Source organism: Neopelma chrysocephalum, unplaced genomic scaffold, assembly GCF_003984885.1.
Source record: "Neopelma chrysocephalum unplaced genomic scaffold, ASM398488v2 Primary Assembly neopelma1_60, whole genome shotgun sequence".
NCBI lineage: Eukaryota > Metazoa > Chordata > Aves > Passeriformes > Pipridae > Neopelma > Neopelma chrysocephalum.
In genome coordinates, this window is record NW_020897715.1 from 10313578 (window position 1) to 10339646 (window position 26069).

Sequence of the window (26069 nt, forward strand, 5' to 3'; positions counted from 1 at the left end):
GTGGGGCATCCAGAAATTGAAATTAAAATCACTAAAACTAATAAAAGAATAATCAATGAGTTGTCATCCACACCTTACACCAGTGCTTGTAGTCAAATTTCCATGTTTCAAGCTTGTTGACATGAGACCCAGCAACAATCGTAGAAAGCCTTTGAGCAGGCTTTCTTCTTGCACTGTCATTTCTGGCTTTGCAGTTATTAATTAAAAAAAAAGCATTGATCCTGAATGAAGCTGATGAGCTAATAAGTAAAACTATGGATAAGATTTTATCTCTGTATGTTTTTGTTACTGATAAAATGAATTAACTACAAGAACTGCTTAACAGATGTATAAACTGTAATTGTGCCAATGGGTTTTAGGCTGTAGCTTGAGGAATTTATCATTCAGACTTCTAAGTTCATAACTTCACCTCAGGCAACCAGTGGAAAGCCAAATCTGAATTAAAAAGGTCAAGAGTTGCTTTTCAAATGATGGTAAGAAAATGAGAAGGCAAGGCACAAGCCTGCTGGGCGTTTTCATATTTTTTTGGGTTTTGGGGGTTTTGATTGAAATGGAATGTCTCACACAGTGTAAGTAAATAGGTTAAGTTTTTTAATTTGGGATTTGCCCTGAAATGTACTTGTTTTGTCAGCAGTTCTCATATCTACCTAACAGGTGATAGTGATCAAGTCATAGAAATAAATGAAGCATGAATGTGTGAAGTGTAATTTTAAGTGTTCTCAGCTGTTGAAAGATTATTGTCCGTAATTACTTTAATTTGGTAATGCTGAGTTCTGGGCAAAATATGTTCTTTTTCTACAGTGGGGATATAATTTCAGAGTTTCAAGAGCATACCAGAGTTAATTGAGTTGTCCCTATTTTGGATCCTGAGTGCAAGAGGTGGAGCAGTAGCTCTTAAGCAAGGAGGCCTCTACAGAGGCCTCACCAGAGCTGTGGATTTGTTCTGCACTCTCTCAGTCAGTAACGATTTCATAAAATTCCTAACAACTGTAACATCACCAACATGATGGCAGGTTTTCCTCCACCAAATGTTACTCAAAAGTTGTTTGGAGGGAGATACAAGCAGGCAGAGCATGATTTCCTCAGAAACCGATGGAAAAGGCAAATCTAATAATAGCATTTCCTTGGGAAAACAGCTTCCTTGTACCCCTCCCTCTCTGTTTGTACCAACAAATTAATTCATCACTAGAGGGAGTTTTTAAACTGTCCTTTATGAAAGAAGATTCAATTGGTATGTAGTGGGACCCAGTCATTTGAACTGTTGGGCACCTCTGGCAGACTGATAAATCAGAGAAGTCACTGGGGGTGGATACTGACAGAAAAATAAGCATCTCAAGTGCACAGATACATGTTAAGGAAAAAGATCAGCTGTACCAACAAGAGATTTGCTATACCAATATATTTTGGAGTGTCTGCTGGGATGACAGAAAGCAAAACAGCATCATCTACAGGTGGGAATATGGGAGGATATCTTTAATGAACTCACGAGAGGGCTGGCATCATGACTTATGGGAAAAATATTCGTGGCATTATTTAATGCATTAGCCGTACACGTCTCATAAAAAGTCAAATTTGGAAATATGCACAAGTATTTAAAATGCTGATGTAGTTGTATCTCAAGTTCTCTTTGAGGTCTACTCAGAACTCATTCTTGCAGGCAGCTTTATTAGCACTGGATGTTGTGTGGCTGTCTCCTTACTGTGTGAGTTTAAAATATGATACAGATGCAAAGAAAACAAAATTTTTGAATTAGTGAATAATGGTTTCAGTCTCTTGATATGGACAAATTTAGTATCTGCCACTGTTTGGACTGGGAATGCTGTCAGTGGAGGTCTAGTTTCATGAGAGAAGTTTGGTTAAATAATCAACATTCATTTTTGTTTGTTTGCTTTATGCAGGAGACCAGTTCTCTGTGTGGTTTCATCTTCCTCTACTGTGTTGGAAAAAATATTATAAAATATGCAGAGAACCATAAATTATTTTGCAGTGCAAACATAATTGAAATATCATTGGCTATAACTACTGTTAGGAACTGGAATTGTGTTAGGACTTAAAGTTTTTTCCTTTACATCAAAGTACTGGATTTAGGCGCCATTTAATTTTGGGAAACAAAGGTAACTGTCAAAGTAAGAATGTATTGTGGTTTGCTGTGATTACCCAAAAGCTGGACTGGAAGACAGCTCTGAAAATTCTGGAAGTCTATGGTGCTGAGGAGTGGTTTCTGTGTTTGGTGTGAACCAGCTGCCCTGTGGTGTATTACATCTGTGTAATACATGCTTATAAATACCTTTGGGAATGTAAAATAATGAGCTAGGCAGCAGCCATCGAATAACAGAAGGATTCTTAGGTAGGTATAAAAGAAGGAGTACTAATAAAAAACAACCAGGAGTTAGAAGCACTCACATATTAAAAAAAAAAAAAATTCCTTTTGGAAGTGACAGCAGAGCTTACTTGGAGTCTGTTGCGTGTCCAGCCACTGTCGTACATTGTCTGGGCAGGTTCTGAGACCTAATTATTCCAGCAGTATGCTGGACCTTGCCCCATGCAAGTATGGAAGCTGTCCTAGTTGCAAAATTGGGACCTAACATTACATTGGAGATCTGGCTGCTGCTGGGAGAGAGAATGACCCCAACAGAAGTGTTACATATTCAAAGCCTTAGAAACTGTGGATGAGAGCAGGGGAGTGGAACTTGCTTTTCGAATGTGTTATACCTGAAGTTTGTCAATTTTGGAAAGCTGCTCTTCACTAGTAATTAATGAACTATTGTTAGTGTTTGAATCTCTAAAATAATTTTGTGTCTTGAATAATTTAGGATAGTGAGATTTATCCAGTAGGATCAGACACAATACACTGTATGTGGTGCGTGCTCGTTTATACGGTGCATATTGTGCCAGGTAAGTATTAAAACAGGATGCTGAGTAATTCTTTGAGGACGTATCATGAGGTCTTTTTACCCACTTGTCTGAAGGAACATGACTTCCCAGGATTACAGCTAGAATGGTCTTTTGTGGGCTGAGAACTAGAAACTCTATTCTGTCACTTTTTTACACTAATGAAGATTTTGGGCTTTGTTGTTGCATGAAGCTGCAGCTGGGAAATCTCTTAAAGTTTCAAAACATTTTACTGAAAAATGCAAGCTTTTGTTCCCAGTGAACCAGACTTTTGGGGTAGAAGGAGAGGTTAGATTAAGTTACCTTTTAATATAGATGGCTTAGCAACTTCTTTTAGGTTTTAATTTTTTTTCTCTGTTTTGTTCTTTTGTTCCAAAATCATCATTGTAAAACCTGAAGAAAAAAAGCAGAGGCTTGTTTGGAGTATTTTGTCTCAGTGTCTGGGGAATGTTCTAGTTCTTGTTCTGCTAATGCCATCCTGCATTAATTCCGAGTATATTCTATCGTAGATGTTCTACATACATTTGTGTGTGGGTGTTACAGTGCTGTTTTTTCTGATATATTATTTTGTGTTCACAGAAGGAGCTAAAAAATAATCTTGAATTTGTTTTTAATTCCTGTGAATCAGAAATTTTCACTGCTGTGTCATGAGATTTAACAATACATCACATACCAGTTCAAGACAGGTGCTGTTTCCATGTCTGAATGTGCTCCTGTTTAAGATACTGTTACCTACTAGATTGCAGTGAACATAAATTACACATTCTTGTTTCAGTTCCCATGCAAATTCTGTAGCTTTGTGATAGGGTCCTCTGTGGGGTGGAGCTTTGAGATAGACTTCCCTGGACCTCAGCTTACAGTGAGCCCCCTAAAGAACAGAATGATTTCTCAGTTTAAAAAAAAATAAATAAATGGCGCAACATAAAAAGGAGAGAACTGAAGTTAAGATGAAACAACTAAAGCCATAAATACCACATGTTCCCATGGTGTGGGTGTCAGCTTTGTGTCAGCATGGGTCAGGCTTCAGTTTGTTTTTTAGGCTTGGGTTCAGTGCTGCCTGGGTTTTGCACCCTCTATCCTTCAGGATTCAACTCTGACACTCGTGCTGTGGTGGTGTCCTCCTGCTCCTCTCCCCATCTGTCATCTGTACAACACCCTGTGTTAGTCTCAAGGGTGGAACTTGAAATCTAGATAATCGTAGATGATTGTAAAAAACCTTTGTTCTTAGTTTTTCTGTTCAGTTTCTTTTTAGTGTATTTTGTATGACATTCCCACTGGGTTTAAAATCTTTTACTTGTACTGAGTTTTCCAGTGGTGTTTGTCCAGTTTTCATCTTTCCCTTAAATTGAGTTTACTATGGTAGAGCAGAAGTGACTGTTAAAAGTCTGTCCCTTTGAAGTGTGAAGGAGTACAAAATATCACTGGCCTTTTTGGTTTATTTGCATCAGACTTTCTTTATTGCCTCTTAGAGGTATGTGTGAAACTTGTGCCGTTTGATCTTAAAACTACAAAAACAGTCTCTGAAAGGTCATCAATTAAAATTCCCTCTGCTCTGTTCTCCTTGTAGCCATTCCTCATTTGCTCCTAATAATTGCTGTGAAAATTTCTTTCTCTTTTCATGAAATGCGAAACTGATAGTTTTCCATGATCTTGGCAGCTAAGGGAATGTTACTTTACTGTTGAAACAAGGTTTACCTTTTAAACTATTCCATCTAATTCGATAGTTCAAACCTCCACTGAAAATAGGACTGCAAAACTGTGCAGTCATTGACAGGTCAGGGAGTGTAGCCAGCTTTCCAAAACTGTTAATACAGACATATGTGCTGTGAACATTGTTCCACTGAACTTTTTTCCCTGCCTGCCTCCACCTGCTTTTGTTTCCTGAGCAGATTCATGAGAAGCCTTGACAGAGGCTGCACTTTTATGCTTTGCTGGCAGTGATGGACATTCTTGATGATTTTTACAAATCTTGTTTATTATCATTCCTTCAAGGAATTGAGGCCTTCTGTGTTGTCTGTTGGTTGAAAAAGCAGGTGCAGGCAGTGGGTCACTGCTAAATGTGAAGGTACCAACAAGCCTCAGGCAGTCGTGCTGCTGGACATCTGTTTTCCAGGTGAGACACTGAAAGTCTAACCATTCTTCCTTACAAGAGCTTTAGCTTCACTTCATTACCAAATCCTTCTTCCCGGTAACCTCTCCTAATAATAATCAGAGCATGTAAACATGCCAGTGGTGAAGGCTACTCCGGGGTGGCCAGTGCCAAAGTATTAGTGTCAGTAACAAGGCTGCCTTTGGGGTTTTTGACTTTTAGGAATACTGTGATTCTACTGTCATTTGACCATATAGTTGTTGGTGTGCTCACTCTAGTTAAGGCCAGCAGGCAGTATATTTAGAAGCTGTTCTAGTCTTCTGCTCTTTAAACATGAATGTATGTAGGAGTCTTTCTTCCAGTTTCATGTGCTGTACTGTCATTACATGTGCAAAAGAAACAGGATTCTTTTCGTTTTGCAGGGCAGCAGAGACAGCCTTCTGGCTATGCTGAAAACTGACACCAGTTTCAAGTTTTATATTCCTTTTTTAGACCAGAATTTGGTTACTGATCTTGTGGTTTCATAACAGTGATAGTTGTGCATCTCTCAAAGTTGAACCACAGCATATTTGATTACATTATCAACAATGGTTTTAAGACTTACCTAAGGAGAAGACAGCTTCTAAAGTTGAATGGCACTGGACTATCATGTGCAATAAGATTCCCTAGTGCTAATCTTCTCACAGGTCAGCCCAAGAAGTAGAAGCATTTCAGGTAAGTTGTGTTTCACACAGAATGTACGTTTAGCAAGATGCAGAGACAGATAAGGAAGCAGCAAATGTTCTGCCATACCCTGATGGCTGTCCCACATGAGAACAGCCCCTCTGGAACACTGGTCAGCCAAAGCAGGGATGCTTGCAGGTGGTCTGGCATTCATTTTCTGGAGACAAGTCTGCTTGTAATGTTACAAGGATGTTTCAGTTTGACAAGCAAAGAACTAAGCCATTTAGGATCCAATTCTGATTTTGTACTTGCAAAACAGGAGTAATTATGACAAACTTCTTTTATTAGGCACTCCAGTGCTAATAGAATTAACATGGAAAAGGGGAAAAAGCAAAAGCAGCATCAGCTTTTTTTCAGTAACTGGAAAATAGCCATGGTCTAGTTGAAGACTAAACTAGCAACTCCTCTAGCACTGCAGAGGTGTTGTGCTCACTGTGAGCAGAGACCAGGACCTGCTGTGGGTGGTTGCTGCACATCCCTACTGCCAAGAAACTCTTGGAGGCAGGGAATGACCCCTGTTGTAGTGTGGTAACTCATAAATAACCCTGGCATTTCCAAACTAAAAATGAATTAGATATAAGGTAGGTGTTAATTGCAAACATACTGAGTAATACATATGTACAATTTATTTAAAATACTTTTTAACATACATATAAAAAAAACCCCCTCACTATTTATACAGTCTAAGTTCTAGCAACATATACAAATACTGAGCAACTACAATACATGCTGAGGTAAGAACATACATTCTGGGAGAATACTCAAGCCAAACAAGATTGAAATACATTTTATATCCATACGTCTTCACATGTAAGAGAGACCCATGAAATATACCTTTGCTTTATTGTACACAGGTGAATTCTAGTCTTAAGTGTGTCATGCAACTTACATTTGGAAATTAATGTCTGTAGCATACATTTTAAACCCAACTGTTACATATTCAAACTTACCTTTTTAGCCCTACCTAGCAGGTAACATGTTTGAAGTCTGAAGCAGGGAGCAAAGCTTGGGACCAAATTCTTTCAGGAAAGGGGCTTAAATTCTTAAAAACATCCATTCCTGTAACAGCTAATGCTGCTCAGATAATGAAGCTGCATTATGGTTGCTTAAAAAATAACCCACTGTAGAGAAACTGTAATTCTTACACCACTTTAGCCTACACTATCCATGGTTCTATCACACCCAGCCTGCAGTAAAAATTAAATCCAGGTGTGTTATTCTTACTGACTTGAACACATCCATTTATTTTTACGGTAATTTTCCAAGCCTAAACTGGTACAGGTTGAGAATGGAAAGGATTCTTAACTTGGGTTGATTAAGTATGTATTGTCACATCTTGGTGGAAACTACTAACTTCCTGCTCCTTTCAAATAAAATTAGGTCAGATAATTTCAAAGTCATAGTTGCTGCTGATTAGTAAGAACACTTATCTGTTTAAGCAGAACTACAAAGATTGCAGACTAGCTTTGTCAGGCAGAAAAAGTTGCAATAACAGCGAAAGTACAATTATAGGCAAGAATTTGTTTTTCACAAATGGGTCCTATATTACATTCACATTTAGGCTTAGACACCCAACTCTAAAAAAAACAATTAAAAAAATCATTCTCAATGAATGAGAATGAATGATCAGAAATTGTAGAATTGGGGTTTAAGGTAGCACAGAATATGTTCAACATCTTTGATGGGGGCATGGATTGAAGTGCACCCTCAGCAAGTTTGCTGCCGACACCAGGCTGTGTGGTGCAGTCAATATGCTGGAGGGAAGGGATGCCATCCAGAGGGAGCTTGGCAGGCTTGAGAGGTGGGACCTCATGAAGTTCAACAAAGCAATGTCCTACACCTGGGCTGGGGCAATCCCAAGCACACCTAAAGGTTGGGCGGAGAAGGGATTGGGAGCAGCCCTGACTGTAAGGACCAGGGGGTGATGGTTGATGAAAAACTCAACATGAGCTGGCAGTGTTTGCTCACAGCCCAGAAATTCAAACACAGCCTGGGCTGCATCAAAGGATCATGGCCAGCAAATTGAGGGAGGTGATTCTCCCTCTCTGCTCTGCTCTTGTAAGACCCCGTCTGGAATACTGTGTCCAGCTCTGGTGCCCCCAACATAAGAAGGACACGGACCTGTTGGAGCAAGTCCAGAGGTATCTAGAAAGTTGACTGGGGGACTGGAGCACCTCCCCTATGAAGACAGGTTGAGAAATTGGGGCTGTTCAGCCTGGAGAAGAGGAGATTGTGTGGAGACCATGTAGCACCTTCCAGTATCTGAATGGGGCCTACAGGGATGCTGGAGAGGGACTGTAGTGACAGGACAAGGAGCAATGGGTACAAATTGAAAGAGGGGAAATTTAGGTCAGATATTAGGAAGAAATTCTTTACTGTGAGGGTATTCAAGCACTGGAAGAGGTTGCCCAAAGAAGTTGTGGCTGCCCCATCCCTGGAAATGTTTAAGGCCACGTTGGATGGAGCTTTGAGCAACCTGGTCTAGTGGGAGGTGCCCAGGGCAGGGGTGTTGGAATGAGAAGGTCCCTTCCAACCCAGGCCATTCTGTGTTTCTGCATAAGAACAGATTTTAGATGTTGAACAGGCCACAAGTAATTTTTGTTACAGAGTTTATATACAGCCCCTCTGCAAACAGCTTTTCAAGTGGTAAGTGAGGATACCATACTGGTATTAAGGCATGGTGGCAGCCACTCTTAAACAGTATTTTACTTTTGATTTGATGTTCTCTACCTTATTTAAGGACCTGGGTAGTAAACAAGGCTTTGAATTACATCACAAAAACAAACAGTAACCACTGAAGTCCATAAAAGTGGGCTACTGTCCAGATAGGGGGTCTCATGTATGAATTAATTCAGCATCCTCCCAACGCTGCTGTTAGAAAAAAAATAAAGCATTTTTATTGTGGGGGTTTTTTTTTCCCCCCTACTACTTAAGTAAGAAAGCTGTGCTTTTTCTTTTTTAACAAGATAAAAAATGGCAAACATGGCATTCAAACTGTTTTCATTTTGTGATTACCTAGCTAAAACTAGTCTACATTACTTCAATAGAAGACTTACTGCAATGTTTTCATAGTAGAGAGCACTGGAACATTCAAAGGATACAAATTCCATTAAATATGTTTGAAATGGACACTCTTTGGAATAGTACTGGTTCTCTTGCAAAGGTTTTTGAATCCTGTATACTTTTAATAAGAACAATCACAAGAAAAGCTCTAAGGCTAAAGTTTGTCAGTTGTGCTAAAACGTACCATATGTGCTAAATGCATGTGTAACACAAACTGTGCACCATTAGAATATTTGTGTGCTCCCTTAAGCACTCACAAAAGTATATACAGATCTTTCTTTGTATAAGCTCACACCTGAACACACAACAATAGACACTTTGGGGGAGGGCAGGGCAGGGCCTTTCTGAATTCAGTCACCTCCAACACCTGGATGCTTCCTGCACGCTGACCATTAGGGAAGTCTGACTTGGAGGCAGATGCTATTCAGAGTAGCCTTCACTCAGGAGGGAAAAATGAAAAAGCAGTTGCCATGTAGTCTCCTTGTGTGAATTTGTGCCTCCTGGATCCCTAGGAAGGAACAAGACTGAGTGGCTTAAGGAGATGAATCAGGAAGACACAGAGACAGCACCTTCTAGTTTTGAAAGGCTAACAAAAAAGGCAGGAACCTTCTGAAGAACAGACAGCTGATGATTCCTAATCCTGTGAACAAAAACTGCAATAATGTAATTCAGAAACAAAACTTTTATGCCTTAAAGTTAATGGGATTTTTGCCATCAGTCCTGACAGTAGTTGGTAAAGTCCAAAATTGAGCAGACATTTGATAAGAAAAAAGGGATTTTAGAAGCTGCAGTGCCTACATATAGATCTTAGAAAGTTAGGAGCTTTGGGGTTTGGGGTGGGGTTTTTTCCCCCCAAGAAATAGTACCATTAGGAAGAAAGGACTGGCTTTAGTACTTTAAACTGTTTCTCCCCATTTATCATTCACATCTATGAATTACTGAAGCTAATCATGAAGAGTTCTTCTCTCATGTCTGACAGACAATTGTACAGTAGTAATAAAGAAGTCCACTGTTTTGCAGAAGACAAGCTGTTAATTGTACATACAGCTTTAGGAAAGGCAGAATTTCTGTTTTCCCAGACCTCCAATACCACATCTTTTGGTTCAACATTGTATTATTTAAGACTAACAATATCAAAACAATGGAATTAAAAAAAAAAATGGAACTGTCAGCTTTATGGAACTGGCTTTTAAAAACAAGCCATCATTCTGTCTTACTCGTGAGCTAACTGAGTTCATCCTTGCTCCCAGTGGAATGGGCCACGCTCTGTGGTACCTGGTACACCAGTTCGTCGGCGCTGCCTTGCCCCGGCTGCCCCTTTGGTATGTCGTACAGTGCCTGTGCTGAGGAGGCACTGTCTGTCCTAGATAACAGTTTACTGCAAGTTCCAACCAGTGGAGGAGCTTGATTCCCTGCAGCTTTGAAGGTGGAAATGGAAGGAACGCCAAGAGGTGTGCTGGGATGGCTGGACATGTCCATGATTATGGGAGTTGCGTACTCTGGTCCAGTTATAGGCAGTGGTTCGGCGTAGGCGTGGTAAACTTCTTGTATGGGTGAATTGTAAGGGTCCAGATCAGCATAACTTGCTTCTTTTCCTTCCTCTGGTTTGAAGGTTGATCTCTGATGAAGTGTGCCGACAATTCCCCCTACCAGGGGCTGAGCATATTCTGTGTTGCAAGACCCAACAAAACAAAATAAAACCATGCTTAGTGGAATGGTTTTTACAGCACCATCACATTAAATACAACTTGTCAATATTTCACAGAGATTATTATTATCCTAGATCAAACCAGTGCTCCGTCTCTGTCCACCAGTGCCGACCGCTTTGGAAAAGGATTCCTTTCCACCCAATAGTTAAAGCCATCTACAGCACATCAAGTCAATACATAATTTTATGATACTCAAAGATCTCAAAAAGCCTGCATTTTAAGAAATGTGCTTACCCAGAGAACTATTCATTTCTCCTCCGTTCCCCCCAAAAAATGGGAAAACCTAAAAGTAGCCGAATTCCTAACATTTTTTAGCATGTGATATATATGTTACATGGCCCACAAAAACAGTGAAATGTACCTGCAGACTCTGTTTGCAACATTGTTGGGACTTCTCTTGGTCTTAGGTGACTAATTTCACTGCTGCTGTAGCGTACAGGAGTTTCTTCATGTTCTGCTGATTTGGTCGGGAGGAATTGTTTCATTCCTTTCCACCATCCTTCACATGGATTAAAAAACAAACAAAAAAACCACCCAAGACTTCATATACATATATATATATATAGTGTTTTAAGCTACTTAAAATATTTTTGCACCACAGCTTGTATTTTGTAGTAGCAGGTGAATAATTATCAGCATTTGCGTGTCCCCAAAGTTAGAAGGTATTTTAATATTTTCTGACAGACTGAAGAGGCAGAGGTGACAACATGACTCTCACCCCGTCAACCTTCCTGAACGCTGCATAAAGGATTTCATAAAACCATTTTGTTACCTGCACGATCCCAGTAAGGTAGATCATATGTGCCCTCAGCTTTTTTCTTGCTGGGAAAAAAAAGAAAAAGGGGTATTTTAGCTACTCTGCTTATCAAAAGATGCATTAATTAATGCTCATCAACTATCACCTTGGCTGTTACTGATCCTCAAATGTAACATATAAGCACCAGTAACCTGGCTTGCCATCACTAGTCTGCTGCTACTGAAGAAACCAGTCCTTAGTAAAAGCACTTCTAATGAAAACAATTACAAAAAGCTGTTTTTGCTGTCCTTACTATTCAAGTGAATGTTTCCTCAGAGAGAATACAATTCCTTCCACAAGTGCAGACCACATAGTCCCCACAGTGACACATGCAGCATTTCATTCCCACACACCAGACTGACACTCATTTAAAGCACTTTAATTCATTTACCGGTTTCTCCAATGCCACGCACAAACTGAGATAAGAATCAGAGTAGTGAAGACCATCACCAGCACTGGAACCAGAACTGCTGCCAATGCCACATCTGAAAACCATTAAATTAAGTGGTGTCAGACAGAAGAGCTTCTCATAAATCATGAAAATTACTTGGGTAAAGCACACAGTTTCCACATGTAGTGTCCATCACACCAGATTCCCCCAGCTAAGTTACCCTGCTGGATGCTCCCACAGTGTAAATTTCAATTAACATCTGGCTCTTCTACATGCATGCACAGCTGGTGTTTTTACAAGGTTTTTCATCAAAATCAACCAATTTGCTTTAGTATAAGATTTTTCTGTTAGAACATGTATTTTATTATTTACACATAAAATCCATTAGTGTAACCACTTAATGCCACAGTACCTTAACAGTTAATCACAGTTATCCTGTGCTGGGTCTGTGTGTGACATGAGAACATCCTGTCCCCTGCAATCCAATGGACACTTCAGCAGTGCCTCAGTCTGCAGTGACCTTGCTCCCTTTTCTGACCATTTTCTTTGATAAACAAAATGATGTTCTTCAACTTCCATGTCAACAAGATTGATCCATAAAAGATTTGCTATGTCAAAAGTATTCTGTTCTAAGAAATTATCTAATTCAATAACAATTAATCAATAACTTGATTAATTCAGAAGGGAAGTCCAAGTCGCAACTTCTTCTGACAAAACTTGTCCAGGGATTAAAAGCTGAACTCAGTTTGAACAAGCTTTGGAACTATTTGGAACTTTGGAACTACTATCCAGACATATAATACACATTGTATATACATATATATCTGACTTGGAAGATTGGTTTTGTTTCTACATGCAGTATGCAACTGTACATCTTTCATCATATGTGTATTTGATAACTGGTAAATACTAAGAAGAAAATATTGATAATTTGCTATAATATGTTAAGTGTTGGGAAATTTAAATTTAGAAAACAGACTTAATATATGCCAAAGCACCACAAGGAGTTCCCAAGCACTTCTACTGTGGATACCTTTGGTTACACTTGGAGTCACTGTAGTGTTCTTTATTTCAGGTATGAAAGTTGTTTTATCTGTCTGCAATGAAGTCTTCACTGAATGAATGAAGTCATCAATGAAGTCAGCATTCTTCTTGTCATTCTTGTTCTGAGGTGGTGGTGGTGGTGGCAAGGTGATTTTAGGAGCACGACCTTCAGAAGAAAAGAATTTATAAGAAAAGGTTTTTGAAGTGCTAGTTTTCCACATCTCCTTTTCAGGAGAAGACAGCTAAAACAGTTTGCTATAAAGCTTTTGTTCACGTTATATAAAGAAACCCCCCCATGAATCAATAACATGGGAAGCAAGTGACTGGTGTCTTTTGAAACACTCATTTTCAAAATCAACTTGTGTACACCTAAATTCAGTATTTTCCAGTTAAGTGTAATAACTTCTGGAGAAATTCAGAAGTATTGGTTACAGAAGGATTATGCAGCCAGAAAGGACATTTTCTCATTGAAAATATACCTAAAATGTAACCTTTAACCTTAATAATTTCACTGCTTGTCTTGCACAATGAAAGTTTTCAGTTGCCTTACCTATACTAAACTGACATCCTAGCAGTTCTACTTTCATTGCAATTTTCTGGTGCCATTTTAAGGGGTTAATCCTAAAAAAGCGTGCAATAATAGGTGGAATGAAATTATTGCGAACTTCCTGGTACAATTCAGTATTCCCTTGAAATACCTAGAAAAGAAAAAAAAAAAGAGAGAGAGAGAGAAACATTATTATTATACAAATGCAATAACTAAGTAACTACAATCATTTTTGATGTTTTATTTAGAAAAAATAAGCAGTTCAGGGTCCTGAAAATTCACCCCAGAAGAGCGCTGCTGCCTGCACATCTCCACTCACTTGGCCCCATTGCATATGGAACTAAATAAAACAAAAAAGGCATGTGTGTATGTATGCAGCTACCTAGTTCACAGTAAAGGTACCATGTAATATCCTACTGATGCTCCCCAGGCAGTGCCTGCTGTTAAAGACATCTCACATGTTTACGGCACTGAGTAATTCTAACTTGGTCCTCTTCGGTATTTTGCACTTACTCTTCAAATATATGTATATAGCAAGGAGTTGTGACACTGTGCAAGCAACCATTAAGCAGTGTCTTCACACAGCCTAACAGTTAAGCACAGTCTATCTGGGGCTGGCATTTATGAGAAAGCATTAGAAGGCACAATCAAGTATGTAACCACACTGTCCTCTCGTGGCTGCTGTCTACAAGTGCTGAACCACAAGTAAAGGATTCAGGTTCAGAATGAGAAAGCTCTCCTCAGTCTCATACTGAGCCATGGGGTTCTGGAAGAGAAGGGCACAGACTTTGAGTGAAGGATGAGCTCAAGCTGGTCCTTCACTGACCATCCTCGCACACAAAGAACTCATTAAAATGTGCAAATACAGAAAGGGTCTGTTTGGCTGAAATTTAAAACCAGTGAGAGATAACTCAGTCACTGCATGATGCAGTATAAACACACTGACGAACTCACAGTAAACTACAGGTTTTGCACCTCCAGAGCTGCTTAAAACAATAGAGCAGCTTGTCCCAGTATTCCAACCCTCCCTCTTCTTTAAGAGGACTGGTTTGGCGGCATGTCTTTGGGTAGGAAGTGAGCTGTCTCCCCATGTTAGTGCACAGCAGTTGGGCTTTGGCTTTGCACATGCAGCTCTGTGGTGGTGCTGCTGCAACACAGGTCACCACGGACGTGACAGTAAATGAGTTCTTTGTTTTTAAAGCACTGAAACACATACTGCAAATCGCATTGGACATAATGCAAAATAGAATTTTGGCACTTCCCTGAAAAAACAACTATTACAGGGAGTTGTCTGCTCACTCACACCACTTGGTAAACAATAAAGCACCCTACCATTCTTAGGGGCAAGCGCTCACTGTGTAACAGCTGATGTATCTGCATAAAATGGAGCAGTCGAGAGCTTTTAGAGCATTTCTGATCAGTGCAAATTGCTGTTGTTTCAACCTCGATACACAAGATTTTTGTACTGCACTCCTTTTGTATTTGTAACAAAATAACTAGAATATCCCAAAATTTTGAAATAAAACAATTATTCCAAGAAAATATCCATTCAAAAGACAAAAAACCAAACCCTAATGATCCCAGGGACCTTCAAGGGACCCACTCCTTAGCTCCCTGATGTAGATAACGTCTCCACTCTCAAAAGACACCCAAGCCCCATTACTACTACTTAGATGTAAGTATTTTGGTTTCTCTCTACATAGGCACTGACTGTCTTCATGTTTGAAAGCACTGACTGACCAAACAGATACATGAGTCAATTTAGTTAGCCAGGGAAAAATAAATCACTCGGTAATTTAAATGCAGTACTTCACGTTTGAGTGCACTGTTTTTTCTACATCTTAAATTAGTAACCAGCATTTTTGTTTCTATGTATCCACGTGACACTAACAGACTAAAACTGCTAACCCATTCAGGCTACTAAAAATCCAAGTTGGCAAATACAATGTATTTCCCCTGAGGGTGTAGTCTCTGTTCTTCCCTGCAGTGCAGGTGGACAAGCACATGGCTCTCAGTGATATCTGTTCTGCTCTGAATTTAAGCTTATTGTTCTTAAATATATTTAATAGCAATGAATGAAGACAGATTATATGCAGGGATAAGTTTATGGTGTTATTTTTGAAGTAAATGAATAATACAAAGTAGTCACAGTCCATGTGTCCACAGAAGACTGTGTTCCAATTTAAAGCCACTTTTCCCTTAAACAAGGGCAATTTTTTTTTTTAAGCTGACAGGTTTGTAGCTACAGACCTCACCAAAGAATTACTTGTTTTGGTAAAGATGCAAATGAGAAGCAAAATAGAGAGGTGACTTCTTGAGGGGATGTGCCCAGCCCAAACTGCTGTAACTGTCCTTGTTTGGCACCTGCCAGTGCCCATTACTAAAAGAAAGTACAAGCTGCATCTGGCTACCCAAGCAACACATGCAGAAGTTACAGATTAGAGACACAGATGTCCAACACTGAAAGTTAAGTCTCACATCAGGTTTCTGAGGCTGAGCAAGTAACAGCAAAGACAAGAAGATTTGGTAATGACTATTACCTTCAAGAAAGATTAACAGTAAAGTCGTTCTTTACTCCAGGCTTTTATTAGCCAAGATTTGATGTCCAGTGTTATGAGAGTAACTTAACTTTACCTGCAGCTCTGTACTTTTTGTTACTCTTATTTTTGCACAGAAAAATTTGGCCTAAGCTTAATGCAATACAACTTTTTTGATGAGAAATCATTTTCATATTCCATTTATTATCAAACTCTCTCCCTTTCCCTCTGTGCTGTCAAACAAAGTTTTCCAACACTGCAACTCTCATTTGTCATTTCCCCAATTCAAGCATTTTTCAAGCATTTTACTTTTTTTCATATACAAAAAGTTTAGGAGAAGTTTTTCTTGAGTACTGCCAGATCTGTAGAAGCTATTTGCAAAGAGGACTACAGGAAAGCCTTGAAAAAGCTTCTAGCCCCCTGAAAAACGTTAGGAATTTCAAACATCTTTGAAAAAACAGTGAATAGCACCTCCCAGTCGTTCTGGTGTGCAATTACAGAAGGCTCAATCAAAGGGAGAAGCCTGCAACCACATGCATCCAACAGCAAGGCTCTATCGCAGAATCACAGAATATGCTGAGTTGGAATCAAATGAGGTGATGGCAGAGGACAAATCTGTTATTTTGAACAATACTGAGCCATTTTTTCTGTCATTTAACCACAGATGACACTCCCTGGGTATGTCTGGTTCTTCGTGCACTGAACTTAATGACACAAAGAGTGCAAAGAAAGATGTATTGCCTGTAGTTTCAAGCTCCACAATTTGTTTAATTTCATGAACGTGTAAGAGGAACAATATGCTCAAATTACAAGGCAACAGCTGCAAAGGTTTCCTAGGAAAATTATCAAACTAACCCTGAAGCCTAAATTCTGGCAGCTCAACAGCTGAGATTTTATTTTACGGCCAGAAGAGGGCAATCCAAACTCACAAAATACACTGGATTTTAAATTTTTTTTCCTTTTTCTTGAATACTTCATACCAACCGCCATGTTAGTTCACATGTAGGCTAAATGAGATGGACCAGCCTCAACAGTAAATTCTTCATACTTTCTTTCAGGAAAGTTTCCTACTGCAATTACATTCAGTGTTCAAAAATCTCTTAATTTAACAAACTTTAACGTCTTACTTCATCAACAGGATGCTACATCCTACCTTGAAACAAGATACAAACTTCAAACTACCCAAGGTACTCAAGCTACAAAAGAAAGCCAAGTACAACTAAAGAGTGATCATTCTTAAAACCTATTTCTAAAAAGTTACTAGGTTACTAATTACAGTTACATGTATGTAATACCAGGGGCTATAGAGGCAAGATAAATTACATCCATGGATTTTAAGAAAAAGAAAATTCTAGTTCCAGTCAGGTTACCAAGAATCTTGTTATTTGTTTTAGAAGATCTGATCTGAACGACTGGAAAGACTACGTAGGACATGAATCTTCTCATTTTTACTGTCTATTAAATACTGCAAAGCTGTAAATGCAGGGAAAGTATCTTGCCACTAAGGTTAGGCACTTTATCTGTGTGGCAAAGCCTTCACAATCTGAATATACAAGTTAATTTTTTTAAAAAACTCCCCTCTGCAAGGGCTGTTCTCTTATATAAGAAACTTAACAGTATTTGGTAAAAAATATGGACAGAAACATTATAAAAGATGAAAAATTATACAACCCCTAATATTTATTCTGTAACCACAAGAGGATAAGAAAGTAAACCTTATATTTGAAACACACAATCTATTTTGACAGAAATATGATTATTCTTGAAGTGATGCAGTACCAAACAGCCTACCACTATAGGAAGTGGAATATTCTTATGGAAGATTCCCACCCCAAATAGTAATAAAAATAATATCTGAATTTCAGAACTTTTCAAATCCTTACATATTTGCATCTGGTCGTATTTTCTTCTGCATATATGCTGTTTATGATTCAAAATAACACTGAAAAGGAAAGTTGTTTAATGTTTTCTCACCTTACCAATATTAGTTGTATTTACAATTGTGAAATTTCCATAAAACATACCTAGAAAGCACGTGGTATTTTTACCTTATCTTTATCCATGCCAGGTTCTCTGTACACTGTCCACTTCTGTGCATCATCACTGTACAAAATTCTGTAGGCTGAGACATAATAGTAGTACTCTGCTAAAGTTGATCCAGTAGTTATAATGCCTGTGAAAATGAAGATGCCCAGTTAAGACAAAAAAAAAACGCTACCAGTTTGTAAAAATTTATAGATCAGCTTTTGAATCCAGAGTTAAGACAGTCTGGAGTCTTCACTAGTCCAGTTTATTTCAAGAAGTTTATCCAACTCCAAGGTGCCAGAGTCTGAAACTTCTACAGTGACTGTAACTTAATAATCATTTTACTTACTTTTGTACTTTAATTTTCATGATATAACCTTACTAAGCACTTTTCTCTCATTTCTTGATGGAAATGGCCCGTTCATTTGACCACAGTCCACTCCTGTCTCCAGCTGCTGAGACAGCACTGCTCTTCCCTGCTCTTGTACTGCCAATCTAAAAGCACCACTGAAAGAACTGTAGATTCCTACAGCTGATGCTTCAGTGCTGCAGAACAACTCACACAGGAAAGCTGTTTTGTAAAAGCTTATTAGCACAGGATTTAGAGGAGTCACATAACATCCAAATAGTCCCTAGGGAGGTAATAACAAAGGCTGCTGGCAAACCAGAGTTGTTTAATGACAGGAAGCCAAGCTGCTGATAACAGGGTGTGCAGCTGAGGTTACAGAGAACAATTCATGCATTTGAGAGAGACAAACCCAAACTAATCAAAGGAGAACGTTCCACAATAGCCTTAAAGCCCAGGATTCTACTAAGCACTCTACCTAAAACAAATTTATTTTTTATTTAAATCAGATGACAAACATGCCCACTATCAACAGCAAATTACCTTTCCACAATTAAAACAAAACAGAAAACACTAACATCAGTACCAAAGATACAACAGCTGCACTGCCACGCCAGAGGTTAAACCCAAAATGCCGATGCCTCGGTGCTTCACTACTCGGAATGGGCAACGCTGCAATCCCATAAGCAAGCGACCTCAACTCCCAGAACGTGAAGCAAACCATCCACAGCGGGCTGGGAAACAGCACCTCCAGCTGTCTCACCAAATAAACAGCTACTAAAATCACCATTTCTGTGAAGGAGCAGAGCCTGGCTAATCCAGAGCCTGGCTGCATCAGCCTGCAGTTTGGCCTGTTTGTTGAAGTAAGGCACAGACTGCTGAAGGGGCGCCATCCCCAACTCCCAGCCCAAGTTCCATGTGAGGCAAGGAGGTGAAAGGGAGGCTACTAGCTGGTTTACTCTGCCTGCTGCTTATCTCACATTGCACTGCAACTACTCCTGTCTCTACTGTTGGATTCACTATGGCCCTTACAGGGACTAGGGAAAATCTAGAAACCTAAGTCAGTATATGTGCATCAGAGGTACCAGTGGATTGAGCTGACTGGATTTCAATTTGCACCTCAAAGCAGACAACTTGTGGGATAAGAGAAGCATCAAGGATTCAATAAAACCACAGGAAAAACTTCAACAAATTCTGATGGAAGAGCTGTCATCTACAATGAAACTACACCTCTTCAGCTCCAGGCTCCTCCAAATTTACTGTAATGGTAATTAATGTCTCCTGGACTTTATCTAAGACTTAGCACTAGAAAAAAGGATGTCAGTAACCAAACTTTTTGAATGCTGCTGAAAAACCACATCAGATTCACTTACCTGTTATTTTCTTTTCTTTATTCAAATCAATCTGCAACCACTGATGTTCATCACTGATAAGAGCAGCCCAAGGAGGACCAACCCGTTTTAGTCTGGCATTTTCAGGTTTCCAAATGTTTACTTGTCCTGTTTGGTTAGGCCACTCAAGAATAGACGATGAAGTGATCTGGGAATCAGGAATTACCCCAGATTCCATCCCCAGTGTCCCATAACAACCTGAACAACAGAAAAGGTGAGGACTGAAAATGAAAACTGAAGCTACTCTGCTTGGATTTTAAGACTTTATGTACAAATATTAAAGTGCCATCTAAATTTATTCCATAACAACACTATCAACAAAACACACTGTCTTCTGCTTTCTAACAGTAACATTGGAACCCAACTTCGTAGTAATGAGATTGCCATGATTTATGCCTGCTCCAAGAGTAACGTGGATATCCTCTTAGTCACCACTCACACAGAGCACTAGATGAGAAGCTTTGGGGAACTGTCATGGTTTAAGATGGTTGATGCAGGAATGGGAAACAGACTACTTGATCATTTGTTCCTTTTTGTGTCTATATAACTTCTTGTTTTTTAAACCCACCTCAGTATGACAATTTAATTTGAACATCAAAGCACATAGGAAGTCATGTCATAATCCTGGTCTTGAGCTCAAATGCATCCCTGAAATTAGTTGCATTTTTTTGGTTACCATTCTTACTATGAGTTTCTTCCCATGTTGCATTCTGCTGATGGCTAACAAACATCTCCTAAATTCAGGGCTAAATCTCCTTGTGGCTAGTTGATATTCATTTGCTGTTTGCTAAATCTTGTTCTGTAGTGCCAACGGTTTTCTCCTCTCACATGTGTACTTCCCAGAAATAGCAGCAGAGAGCAATCTTTTCCTTCAGTTAGGCAGGCTGAACAACCCAGCCTAGTTTCCGTTCTCCTGTGAGCCAAGGTTGGGCACTCATCCTTGAAGGGAGCCCACCTGTGACTGGATCCCAGGGAAGCCCTTGCCCATGTCCTGTGAGATGACATTAATAGTTTATTGTCTCTACTGGACATACTTCACCTGCCACAGCCCAGGATCACGTTAGCACTTTACTAACAGAATCCTTTCCCTCATCTCTCGTTTCCATCTAACATGTTGCCAGTTTGAAGCAGAAATGCCTCAGTCTGTAAGCATCTGACATTCTACCTTTTCCTCTGTGATTCTTCAGTTAATTTCTATCACTCAAGTCTCAATGTCAGCCAGGTCTTCCTGTACAAATAATTTCATCTTTCTCTGCACAGACCACACCTCTGGCATTAATAACACACTCTTCTATTTCGTAACAAGTCATGAAACCAACTACTACACAAGAAACAGAGTAAGACCTTCAGCACAGTCTGATAAACCTCATTTGAGCATACTACAGGAGTTTTCTTTTGCCTTCAGCAAACTCCTAGGCCACCCAACTACAGAGATTTTAATCTAGACCTGCATCTCGTCTCTAGTTTATTCAATAATTTCTCACGCGTCACTGAAATCCAGAGATCTAGATCAGCATTTTGTTCTATCTCTTCATATTTCCAGGCCATTTAATTACTTTCATATCCACTATCAAATCACATTTTGAAAGAGCAGGAAAAAGACACCTGCAAACCCCACCCAGATCACTGTGTTTAATATTCTTCATGCATAAGGACACCAGACATGCAATTCCTTCTTTCAGCTCTTGCAGAGGTCTGGGAGAGAAATTATTTTACTATTAGGAACATTATATTTCCTAATTTTTGTTTGTTTGTATACATTTCCATCTCCAAACACCCCTGCCCATCAGATTCCTGTCTTTATACCCCCATTCAGCATCCCTTTTATTTACATTGGGAAAAGTATTTGTTTACTTTTGAGGAGTATGTGCATGATCCCCCTCCCTTTTTTTTAACTTTATCCTTATGAAAAACAGATATGATGGTTTTATGGATTTTATATTGTTATTAAAACAGTTAAAGACACTGAGGAAAGGCCACTGTCTTCACAATTCTACCAACATCCACTCAAAGACAGCATTCAAAGCGACTTACAGAAAAACTAGCTTCCATTTAGAAAACTGCAGCTAATCTATTTGAAAAAATAGGTGAGACAGAAGATAAAAACTCACAAAGCAGTAAAGCTTCAAAAAGGGGCAACACTTGTGATAACAATCATCAACCTGGCACACATGGACAAAACAAAACATAAAAGCCAAGAAGGGACATATCTTAGACACAAAGCAAGGCCCAAGATGCCCTTCCAGAGCAAGAGAGACAGTAATTTATCACACAGCATTCAGCTGCAAGGAAAGGGGAGTGGAAAAAAGTGAAAGAAGAGAAAAAAAGGAAGAGAAAGGTGAGGAATCATTTTGAGATTTCTTCTAGCTTTCTTAACAGACAACCAGGAAAGTGTAAGGAGTAAACCTGGAAGAAAACCAGACTGCACAGTTGTTACAAATAAAGAGCAACTCTTCAGTGCCCAGCTCTCCTTTAGTAGCGTGTTAAAAGTATGAGAGTCAAGTCACTTTAAACTAGACTACAATAGAGCAACGTAACTTGAAAGAATCTCTCTGCAGATAAGCAAAGCTTCCCTATAAATGTAGTGATGATTAATCATCAAATTGAGATAGTAAAACAATTCAAAAATATACATTACTGAGGACTGCAGTAAAAGAAGTCTCACAAACTAGAACAAAAATTGAGAAATAATATACCTGAACACTTATTTCTACTCACAACGTTTGCATGAAAGTAATAACACGTAATATATGTGATAACACTTACCACTTGTCTTAAAGGTGAAGAGACTTGTAGATAAAGGTCCCCTGCAGAGAACAAAAGATGTTTTGCAGTACTCAGGTAAACTGAAACAAACTGTCTTCAATTTATTTTTCCTGTCTGACTGCTTGCCAGTGAAACCTATGCACATATGCCTGAACAAACACTAAGTGATTAAAGTAACACTTTCTGTCACCAAGTTGCAGCGCTTTCAGTACTAACGCCTTTTCAACTGAAAGCTGGTCCAGAGATACTGAGTTGGAGGCTTTCAAACAAACATACCAGGCAAAAGGCATGTCTTCAATAAAATGCTCCCTTACATATTAAGCTAATCGTAACAACAAGAATTAATCTCCTCTGACTACTTTCATTCCTGGGACTTCTGGGATACAATGACAAGCTACACTCTTTTCCCTGTAACTAAAAAGCTGCCGTTACATCACTATTTTTCCACAGACCATTAGGAATTTACAGTCAAGCAGGTAAAAAATACTCGCAGAATTTGGAAAATTAATCTTTACAGGTTAAAAATGTCTGGTAAACAATTACATTGCAGCAAAAGTGCACTGTGAGAACCTTAGAGAAGAGAACCTGTCAGGGGAACATGTAGCTCCACTAGCTGAAATTAATCCTGCAGTGAGACACTACCAAGATCTAAGGTGCCAAAGATAAAGAAAATACAGGAAGTACACTTACACCTTTGAGGTGACGTTGTTAGCCAAGGAGCCTTCATAGTAGGGAATGCCCTTGCTGATCACAACGTTAATTTGGCCACCCAGAGTATTTGACACAACGCCTGCGTGAACACCAGCCATACAAAGTGATGACGACTTGAAGAGGGGGGAAAGAAAAATTTAATACTACAAAGTAAATAAATTAAATACGACACCATATATTGTAAATGCTACACTATCCAGTTATAGCCTTTGTTATTATTACATTAATATACTGTTCTAATTTAATTGGTATCTCTGTTATTTTGAAATAACAGATTCATCTACAGTTCATTATGAAATTTATAAGAACAAAAAGAAGGTCCTAAATTTCACTGGGTCCTTGCCCAGATGTATTTGGTACGTAACTCCTGTAACTAAATACCCTCAAACCAACACCAATGTGAAACAGCCTGAAAAAGCCAGACAGCCAGACTTTCAGCCTACAATAAATTATGTTAGACAACAGAAATTGAAGACGTAAATACATAGAAAATCTTTTAATAGAAAGCACATTGAAAGTTTGTTTGTTTATTTTCTCACAATTAAGGAGTGATGCACTGCAGATTTTGTAGCTTTTTGCCAAGGCGCTGTATTTTTTAGTTTAACTCATGGTTAAACATGGTTTAACCTGGATGGTTATCCAGGACTCTGATCCATACAAACCCACAGTGATACATGAATGCAACTCGTCCTAAAGAAGTCAATTACCTACATTGTACAGGTCAGTGGAGATCAGTTACACAAAGTGTTTTTGCAGGACATCATGTTCTTGCCTTCTCTCCCTGGATGACTGGATCTACTAAGAAATGTCACAGTGACACCTCCCTGGCTTGCAGGCTGGCTGTGCCAAGTGAGCAGGGCTCATCACACCAAGTCCTTCAGGCACTGCACAGAGTGAGCAGAGAAACATGCCTCTGTCTCCTGGATCAAAACTAGCCGAGCTGGGAAGCAAATCCTTCCAGCCAAAGGGGCTTGACCAAGAAATACTCTAGTGTTCAGGAGAAGAGAGACAGTCCAGTTCCAAAAAGAGCTTAGCAGCAGTGGCTTTGCACCATCCACCATGTGCACCAAGATTTCTGGAGAATTACTGGCTACACACAGTGCAACAGGCACAGACAGAGCTATTCTCAGGTGTCCCTGCAATGTGCAGCAAAGAGGTATGAGAGACACGTTGCAATTCTGCAGCCCCTCACATCCAGCAAGGCTGGGATCAACACAGCTCCCCTTTCCATTGGAAGTATGAACATGGGATTCTGCAGTAGATGCAGCTCTCTCCTCTGTGCCCACCAGAAGATGTCAGCAATGAGAGCTCCAAGCTCTCAAGGACTGTCCACAATAGGGTGACACAGCAAAGAATCAAGATTTAGAGTTTTTTTTAAAGCAACAAGCACTTGCTGTACCTTTGAAAGAGATGCATGAGAAACCTCTACTTGAAAATTGGCCCAACAGTGGGCTGGACAATTTGATTTCTTTGCACACAACTTGACTTCTGGGAAATTCTCTGCTTTTATATTCAGTGCAATAAAGTGAGAAAAGTGACAAAAGAAAGTCACAGGGCATTTATTTCTGAAAGTTTCCTTTTTCCTCCACAGAAAACAAATTTTCCAGATTTTGGCAAAAAAAACTCCCAACAAGCAGGACTCCTACGAATGCTGCAAATATATTAGGCAGAGAATCAACTTCATCTTGTTACCAGCTACAAAAATTACCTCACAGCCATTTAGTGAAGACTCACTGTGGACCAGAACATATAACAGTTACTTTGTGGTGACATTTTTACGTGTGGGTGATTGTTTAAGGATTTACACATACTTGAGAAAAGAAAATCAGTCAGGCACACTTTAGGTTCATATTTAATACTAAAATATTTGAATGCTAACATTTTTAAATTGTCTTTCCTCTGTGCTAGATCTAATGGTTTATTAAAGGAGTATTTTTTTAAAAACAAAGAGATTTCATGTAATTTTTACTAGATCACTAGCAAAATTATAATCACCTAAAAATAAACAAAGGAAACACCCTCCAGTCCTATGGCAAGTTTGTTAATTCAGCTGCAAAATCTTACATTAGAAAAACACTATACAGGGTTTTGTAGTGTTTTAAGTAAATAGTACACTATTAAAGATTTAATTTCCATTTTACAGAAATACTAATCTTAGAGTATTAACTTGGTTTTGCAAATTATTTTATAGCTGCTGAGCATAAACAGTATTTCATCTCTCCAGTTGTAATAAAAAATTAAGATAACCACTGAGACCCTGTTGAGAGAGGTATTACATTGTCAAAAACCAGGAGGACATCATTCACTGGTTCTTTCATTATAAATCTGAATGTTCCAAAATGAGAAAGCCAACAAAAACAAAACAGGAAATAGAAAACAATATTTCGATTGATCCATCTTTCTTTGCAGCCCTTACGAAAATGTTTTGATACTCTACTACACTATTTCACTTCTTGGACGCGGATGCACCTGTCATTTAGTTGTAGTGCCAAAACCTGAATACCATGTTATTCACCTTTAGGAGGTATAAATTCCAGCATCCAGGAAGCAGAACTAACATGAACAACTGCAGCTGACTTGTATTGTGCATTGTGTGTTTTACCAAAATTCACTTACGCCCACACTATTTTTACTTACATCTCGGTATCCATGGGGAATAGTGCCTGAAATATCAGCAAAAGGGATCACACATCCAGCTGGGCAATACTTACTGGAAGAGAACAAAATATCAAGTCAAGATATACATACACTTACAACTCTTTTAATGTTATAAAACAGTAACTATGTTTTTGATCTACAATACACTGTTATTCATATATCCCTATGTAAGGATATATCCTAATTGAATGAAAAGCAAGAGGCAAGACACTTGCACCTCTGGAGCCAGCCCATGTTCATGTTCCAGGGCCATTTCATACTGCAAACATGAAAATTATTACATCTGCAAGATTTAAGAGTGAACTGGAGTAAACTTGTTAACATTTTCACCACAGTTCAACAACATTGAAGCAATATTGCAGGTTCCATGAAAACAGTGAG

At 39.0% G+C, this 26069-nt stretch overlaps 1 protein-coding gene across 1 annotated transcript in view; it reads right to left on the bottom strand.

Moving 5' to 3' along the window:
• Positions 1–8621: 8621 nt before the first annotated feature.
• The window catches only part of DCBLD2 (discoidin, CUB and LCCL domain containing 2), a 39629-nt gene continuing 22181 nt past the window's right edge, over positions 8622–26069 (bottom strand). Inside the window, exons 5-15 of the mRNA XM_027681469.1 lie at positions 25668–25740; positions 23010–23143; positions 22320–22360; positions 19536–19751; positions 17840–17964; positions 13258–13405; positions 12697–12873; positions 11664–11757; positions 11249–11298; positions 10838–10975; positions 8622–10434 (exon numbers count right to left, since the gene is read on the bottom strand). Coding sequence (XP_027537270.1) covers positions 9992–10434; positions 10838–10975; positions 11249–11298; positions 11664–11757; positions 12697–12873; positions 13258–13405; positions 17840–17964; positions 19536–19751; positions 22320–22360; positions 23010–23143; positions 25668–25740 — 1639 coding nt within the window. The 3' untranslated portion in view covers positions 8622–9991. The remainder of the gene's footprint in view (positions 10435–10837; positions 10976–11248; positions 11299–11663; positions 11758–12696; positions 12874–13257; positions 13406–17839; positions 17965–19535; positions 19752–22319; positions 22361–23009; positions 23144–25667; positions 25741–26069) is intronic.